The 7982-nt window shown below is 49.4% G+C and overlaps 1 protein-coding gene across 2 annotated transcripts in view; it reads left to right on the plus strand.

Annotated features, from left to right (window-relative positions):
• The window catches only part of Armc2 (armadillo repeat containing 2), a 97391-nt gene that overhangs the window by 84585 nt on the left and 4824 nt on the right, over nt 1-7982 (plus strand). For both annotated transcript variants that reach the window (XM_050120568.1, XM_050120569.1), the window contains exons 13-17: nt 1493-1793; nt 3980-4102; nt 4635-4748; nt 5937-6069; nt 6366-6526. In XM_050120568.1, coding sequence (XP_049976525.1) covers nt 1493-1793; nt 3980-4102; nt 4635-4748; nt 5937-6069; nt 6366-6526 — 832 coding nt within the window. The remainder of the gene's footprint in view (nt 1-1492; nt 1794-3979; nt 4103-4634; nt 4749-5936; nt 6070-6365; nt 6527-7982) is intronic.

A 7982-nucleotide genomic window follows, 5' to 3' on the forward strand; every position in this document is an offset into this window, starting at 1 on the left:
CTCCTCCTCCTCCTCCTTCTCCTCCTTCTCCTCCTCCTCCTCATTCTCCTCCTCCTCCTCATTCTTCTCCTCTTCCTCCTCATTCTTCTCCTCCTTCCTCTTCCTCCCTCCCTCTCTTCCTCTTTCTCTCTGATGTGGGATTCCCCTCTGTATGTTGTGAATATCATTGGTTAGTAAAGGAACTGTTTTGGGCCTGTAGCAGAGCTATAGGGGAATGGAGCTAAGGGGGAAAACTAAACTGAGTGCTGGGAGAAAGGAGGCAGAGTCAGGGAGAAGCCATGGAGCCGCAGCTGGAGACAGATGTGCTGAAACTGCTGGTAGGCCACAGCCTCGTGGTGATTCACGGATTAATGGAGATGGGTTAGCCAATAAGAGGCCAGGGCTAATGGGCCAAGCTGTAATTTAATTAATAAGGCTTCTGTGTGATTATTTCAGGGCTGGGCAGCTGAGAAATGAACAAGCTCTCTCTCTCTCTCTCTCTCTCTCTCTCTCTCTCTCTCCCTCATCCAGGCTATGTGGGATTCATCATGTAGCTCATTCTGGCCTTGAATACACGAAATTCCTCAGCCTCTCATTCTAGATTTTACCGTTCTTTAAACAACAACAACAAAACACTGATAAATGCTTGCCTATTATATACAAAGCTCTGTGTCCAGTTCCCACTACGAGATAAACTGGGTTTGGTTCTACAGACCTGAAGTCCCAGCATTAAAAGGTGGGGGCAAAGGGCCAGGAGTTTAAGGCCATCCTTGGCTACATAGTAAACTTAAGGCCAGTCTGGAATACATGAGACCATATCTCTAGAAAAGCCAATAAATAAAAACATATGTATAAAAAAGTACATTTATACCTAGGTATAAACTAGCAAACAATTTTTTTAAAGTTATAGTCATCACTCATTCTGAGAATTAACAGTCACCGTTTGAATATGGTGTCCCTTCGTAGCACAGGCATGGGCTACATGAGGAGACCCATCTGAGACAGACAGACTATCAGACTCCCCTTGCTGCAAGTGTCAACAGCGTGGAAATCAAGGAGCCCTGCTGTGACCCATTCTTCTGTTAGGTGCTTGATTGCTGAGGACAGTGCTCCAGTGGGGAGAAGGGGTATTGAGGCAGGAGGGTTTTTTTTTTTGTTGTTGTTGTTGTAAAGGATTTGGATGCTCAAGAAATCTGAGCTTCATTGACTGACATGACTTACAAAGCTCACTCAACCAATTGTTCTCAGGGAACTTCTTAAAAGACCACCCAGATTTTGAGATGAAGGCCCCCATCAGCCCCTTTCATTCCTCCAGGGCCACCAAGCACTCCTAATCTCTTCTGTCACTTTGCACCCGCCTTGGGACCCACATGCTGCAAGACTTTTGCCGAAGCCAGATGTGATCCATTTGACTATTAGTTAAGTTGTGAATAAATTAAATAAGACTGCATTCTTGCCAACAACTGTTCCAGCTCTTTTGTGCCTGTAACACTCCGTCTTTTGTTTATTGCAGGATTTAGTAATTCGCATTGTTTTTATCCTTGGCAACCTGACAGCAAAAAATAACCAGGCCCGGGAACTTTTCTCCAGAGAGCAAGGGAGCATCGAGACTCTGCTCACACTGTTCCAGAACTTCTACCAACTTGACCAGCAGTCCCCAGGGTCGGGGCTCTCAGGAGCCAGGCCGCCAGCGGAGAAGGAGGATGTGCTGGTCAAGCTGACCCGCGTCCTGGCCAACATAGCCATTCACCCACGCATCGGCCCAGTGCTGGCCGCCAACCCTCGGGTGGTGGGCCTCTTGCTGACCACGCTGGGTGAGAACCATAGCCCTGGGTCAGTTCCTTGGGAGGGCTGTGGTGAGGGTTTTGGCTCACTCGAAGGAACCTTCTTAGCTGTGGAAAGGAAAAACGCTTTGGGGGATTTGGCTCAGTTGGTAGTGCTTGACTGACAGGCACACACCCTGGGGTTCAACCTCCAGCACTGTTTATACTGTGTGGGGTGGCACATGCCCATGATCCCAACACTCGGGAAGTGGAGGCAGGGAAGTTAAAGGCCAGCTTGGGCTACATGAGACAAAACCAAACCGGCCACCACAAAACCTTTCTCCTGGAGGTGCCTTGATGCACCCCAGATTTCAAAACAGGAAGACTGGTAAAGACACAGATCTTCCCCAAAGAGCACAGCCACCAACACAGCCCTTTAAACGGGTGGATCTGGGGCTGATGTGGTGGCTCACCAGGTGAAGGTGCTTGGGGCCCCAGCCCTGACAACTGGGTTCTAGCCCAGGTTCCACATAGCGGAAGAATCAACTTCCACCTTCTGACTTCCACACATTCATGCTGGGCTGTGGCACACAGTAAGGAGATATTTATAAATAAGTAAAACATTAAAAGGTTAAGTTTTATGGCTGATGAATCATATCACGGTTTAAAACAATTATCAATCCAAAGAGCAAAAGCTGGACGAAAGTTTGAAAGTCCACGCTTTTCCAGGAGCAGTCCCAGCGAAGAAAGTTCATTTCCTTTTCCAGTTCTGTGTTACCTGTCATTGTGTCCCCCTTCTTCACAACCCACCTTCCTAGTTTACTCCGCCACAACAAATCGCTGTTGGTCTGTGTATGCATGTGCTGTGATTGTATATCTCATGTACAGCTGCTCATGGAGGCCAGGGGAGGGCGGCAGAGCCCCCAGATCTGGAGTTACACAAGGCAAGCTGCCAGATACGGGTGTTGGGATCTTAACTCTGGTCCTCTGGAAGAGCAGCAAACTCTCTCAGTTGCTCAGTCACCTCTCCAGGCTCCCACGGAGGAAATTTATTTCTCACACTTCTGGAGGCTGAGGTTCACCGTCAGTGGGGCAGCCGATCCTGCTCAGGAGAGAGCACCTCCTCTGGCTGTAGCCAGTACTTTCTTGTTGCCTGGTCTTTCTTTAGTGGGAGCTACTGTTGAGATGGAAAGAGCCTGTCTACCTCGCTTTTTCTATTTTGGGGGTCAAAAAAAGAGAAGAGGGAGTCCAAAAGTCTTGATACCCTTTCTAAGGGCATGTCCCAATGACATAAATTTCTCCCATTAGACTCTGCCTCTCACTGTTGGCCACCACAGTCTGGCAACAAAATGGTGAACACAAGGGCCTTGAGAAGACACATCCAAACCATACGACAATCACTTGCCAGCTCTGAAAGCCCCAAACTGAGGGTCACTCAGAATTTTCCTCTCCTTCATAATGACACGCAGTCTCCAAGTACGCTGGTCCCCACCTCGTGCCCCTGGGGTGTCATACTGTCAGGAGCCCCCAACCGCTCCATGCCTGTCTCTGTCCTCCTCCGCACGGTGACCATAGCATCAAGAGTTGAGTCTGGCGGTGGAGTGAGAGAGAGGGACGGTTCAGAAACTCACAGAGAGTCCCCTTATGTAGTAAGCTGAAAATCTGTTCATTTGTTTTCATACTCACCAAGTGTTTTGTTTTTGTTTTTTCTCATTCTTTCTTTTCACATAGCCCAGGCTGGGCTATCTAAGGATGTGTCTAAAGATGACCTTGAACTCCTGATCTTCCTGCCTCTACCACATGAATAAGTGTACACCACTGTCCCCAGTTTATGCAGGGCTGGGAATGCCACCAGGGCTCCGTGCATGCTGGGCAAGCCTTTGCCAGTGGAGCTGCATCTCCAGCCTGTGTCAATTTACTCGGAGCCCCAGTAAATACTTAAAAGTTCAAGTACTAGGTTCAAAAAAATATGGTGGGTGAGGGACATCTCAGGCCACTGCAGACCAAGGGCCCCACCTGGCATTTCTGGACCTGGCTGTGGGAAATGGGGTAGCACGGCCTTCTTTGCTGCGTCTCCCAGCAGGCCACCACATCACAGGAAGTAAAGCTTTCTCAAGCAGCGCCTCTTTAGCTCGACAGCCAGCTTGTTCCCCAGCCCCAACCGCTGTTGCTGTGCATATGGCATCCCGGGATCTGCAGGGCCAAGCGTATCTGACTCCCTCATCCCTTGGTTTCAGAGTCCAAGTCACTGGGCGACTGCGAGGAGCTGGTGATCAACACCACAGCAGCCATCAACAACCTGTCCTTCTATCAAGTGAAGAGCTCTGTCCTGCAACACAGAAAGCTGTATGTTGCCGAACGTAAGGCCTGGTTGGGCGTGGCTTCACCAATACTCAGCTAAGGTCTTGGTTTTAGTACCTAGAACACACCTGGAGGTGTTACCGTGAGAGCTGAGAACATTGCCCGTGGGAACAACGTGTTTCTTAGTGCACATTGAAATGCCCCGTGGTTTGTATTGTAGCACCATGAACACTTGCTGAGTTCTCTGTATGTGCTAGGAGATTTTCATTCACCTTTAAATATGGTCATAGAAGTAGAGAATAATGTCACCAGTGTCCGTTTAAGGTTGTGCAAAACACTCAGCTCCAGAAACAGAGACAGGTGGATCTCGGTGAGGTTAGGGCCAGCCTGGTCTACATAGTGAGTTCCAGGACAACCAGGGATGCGCCAAACAAAGCTCAACACATGCCCACATAAACAAAACTCACACACACAATATTGCTCTGTTATTGCTTAAGTATATACATTTATGTAGTAACGGAGGAGAGCATATGTGGTATTTGGAAGTTATTTTAAATGTACTCATTTCCTCTCTCTGGTTGCCACATCCAGTGCTCTTAAAGCTCCTGGTGAGTGACAATATGGACGGCATCCTGGAGGCCGTGCGCGTCTTCGGGAACCTCTCCCAGGACCGTGACGTCTGCAATTTCCTCATGCAGAAAAACGGTGGGTTCGTGACGGTTGAGATCCTGAGCACATGGTTCTTGCCATTAGTCAGCTAAGTGACTTGGAGGCTTGGACGGTTAAGTGTGGTGTTTGTTTCTACTAGTGTGTGATGAAACACCATGATCAAAAGCAACTTGGAAAGGAAAGGGTTGATTTGGTTTCCATACCCTGAATCACAATCCACTGAGGGAAGCCAATGCAGAAGAAGCTGATGTAGAGGCCAGCTTGCTTGGCCTGCTTCTGCTTCCTTATAGTACCCAGGACCTACAAGATGCTGGGTCCTCCTTTATCACTAATTAAGAAAATGCCCTACCGGCTTATCTACAGCAAGATCTTATGGACGCAGTTTCTCAGTTGATGTCCTCCCCTACCCCTTAGGTTTGTGTTGAGCTGAGCTGTAAAACTATCTAGTACACTGGAATACTCGAGACCTTTCTCAAATAAAGCAAACCAGCCCCACAAACAACCAAAATGCCTAAGCATGTTGGTGATAGTAAACCTAGATATGCAAATACAGCTGCAGCATCGGCAAGATGCAACCCGTTATCCCCATGTCCCGAGAGAGCTAGCATTTGGGGGTGCATTGTCAAGCTCACTATACAACCCAGTCAGCAGGCCCACATCGACAACAGGGTGTTCACCACTCAGGTGCTTCGTAAACGGAGCCTGGTGGTGGTCACCCCTCATCCACTCCCTGATCCCTCCAGTTGGCGTCTGCTCAGGGACAAGAAAGCAGGACTCTTGATCTCTAGTTCCACCTCCTGGAGTAAGGGGGAACGATGGGCCCACCCAGCTTGCACAGTCCCTGCGCTAGCAGTCCTGGGCTGTGCAGGCCATTTCCCAGCATCCTAAGCATCTCTCGGTTCTGGAAGCTTCAGGAAGAGCTCGTCAGGACCTGGCGCTGCTGGGGCCTGCTCTTGGGTCAGTGATAGCAGTAATAGGGCCAGAGGTTGTAAGAGGCAGAAACGGGCTCTAAGAGCGGTGGGCATTACTGGGTCCACAGTGGAAGTGAGATAAAACTTAGGAATGAACTCAGCACACCAGCCAAGGTTCCGGTGCTGCAAGCCACATGTTCCCACTTTTCCACCCCTGCTCTGTCCCTCATCCCCCAAACCCCACCCCATTTGCAAAACAATCTGCGGCTGGGATGCAGGCTTTGACCAGTCTGCGCTTTCTCTGCTCTCCCAGTACACAAGTTCCTGATTGCCCTGCTGGAAGCCAGGCAACAGGACATTTGCTTCTCGGCCTGTGGGGTTCTCCTAAACCTCACCGTGGATAAAGACAAGCGGGCAATTCTGAAGGAAGGTGGAGGCATTAAAAAGTAAGTAAGGCCTGGACTCCCAGCTCTCAGGATACTGGGGACATGTTTGTCCTGGAGGTTGGGCCCTTGGACCATTCCACTAGAGCAGTGGGGGGTCCAGAGAGGGCTGAGAATCTACTGGACACTTAGCACAAATCAGAGGTGCATGGGTGGAAACTTTGTAGCCAGTGAAATTTGGAGATAAGAACTTAAAGGTGATTATATGGAATCCAGAAGGCTAGCCATCATACCAACCATGCAAAACTGCAAGCCAAATTCTGATCCATGGACGGTTCAGTGTGACCTCCCTCCCTCAGGCTAGTGGATTGCTTAAGAGAGTTTGGTCCTGGCGACTGGCAGCTGGCCTGCTTGGTGTGCAAGACCTTGTGGAACTTCAGTGAAAACATCACAAGTGCATCATCGTGCTTCGGAGATGAAGACACCAACACGCTCCTTGTCCTCTTGTCATCGTTTTTAGGTAAGGGCCCTTGCTGCGGATCGGTGACCTTTACCACACAGGTGAGAAAATAGCAGAGGGGTCAGGGCCACACAGCCTGTAAGGACAGCCAGAAGAGCTGTAGGCAGGGCAGAATCCCCGGAAGGCATTTGGTTGTCATTGGTCTATTGCCTACTACTCCTTTCCCAAGTTTCACAGGGCTCCTCCAGCCTTCGGCGCCCACACCTGCTGTATACCCCCTTGCAGGTTTCATGGCTTCTGAGCGCCCACAGTCATGGTCTCATCACAGGGACCCTCGGCTGCTAACATAGCGGTCAGTCATAATGCATGGCCGGTGATTTCGCCGTCCTGATGGCTTTGTACGCTTCACTTCTTGGCTCCCAGGGTCCCTGGAAGGAAGGTGCTTGGTGAAAGCTGTGGATTGGCGAGGAGGGGTGTTGGCTACCTTAGGTTAAGAGTACTGCTACACACTTTTCATTGAAGTTCGTTACTTTCGGCTGGTGTAGCAACAGGCCATCTTGTTGTCCAGGCTAACCGCAAATCTGCCATCCTCCAACCGCAGCCCGGCGTGTCAGCGTGTCTGTACTGTATTATTGTTTTTCTAAGTTCATCCTACACTCCCAGGGTGTTTTTGAGGTTGTTAGCTGAGTGCTGTCACTTAGGAGACATGACTTGCCAAAGGTGATACTACAGCAAAAGATGGGACTGTGTTTTCCTCTGTTGTGTGCCCAGCACATGTGATTCTAGCAATCTCCAGAGGGCCACTGTGGTGTGAGGAGCTAACTAGCTCAGTTTGACCAGGCAGCCAGCTCACGGAACAAACCACACAGGTTTCTACATATGTGTGAGTGCATATACACGTGTGTGTGTGTATGTGTGTGTATGTGTGTGTGCTCGGAGGCCCAACGGTCAGGTCACCTCACCGGCCAGCATCCTCCGAGGATGCCCCTGCTGAGTCTCGCGGGGCTCGGATACTGGTGAGCTGGCATGGACCGTGTTCGGGTTCTGAGAATCTAAGGGACCACTGAGCCAATGCCCCAGCCCTCCTTGTGAATCCTAAGGCCTGGGGGCTGCAGGCTATGTAGCCTGGACTGCAGCTTGACCTGTCTCACTACTGTGGCTCTCGGAACTCAGGCAGGGCCATGCTGTGCTGTGCCAGACTGTACCACATGGGCATGTGGGACAGGGCACTTGAATTTCAGTTCTTTTAAAAGGACCTAAAGAGACCGACTGTGTTAAAAACAGAACACGCTGTTAAATCACAGAAGCCTGTTTCAAGACATAAGTGTTGGTTTTGAGAACATATGTAATAAAAGTAGAACACTGAAAGTTACCTAAGTAAAATAAAACCCATAAAGTGATGATCTTCAGCATAACCATATAGTCTGAAATTCCCTAGTACCATGTCTTTTCCCCCAAAGATAAACACACACATACTTCATTCACATATATATATATATAAGCATATATATATATA

Source organism: Alexandromys fortis, unplaced genomic scaffold, assembly GCF_014885135.2.
Source record: "Alexandromys fortis isolate MF-2015 unplaced genomic scaffold, M_Fortis_MF-2015_v1.1 scaffold_175, whole genome shotgun sequence".
NCBI lineage: Eukaryota > Metazoa > Chordata > Mammalia > Rodentia > Cricetidae > Alexandromys > Alexandromys fortis.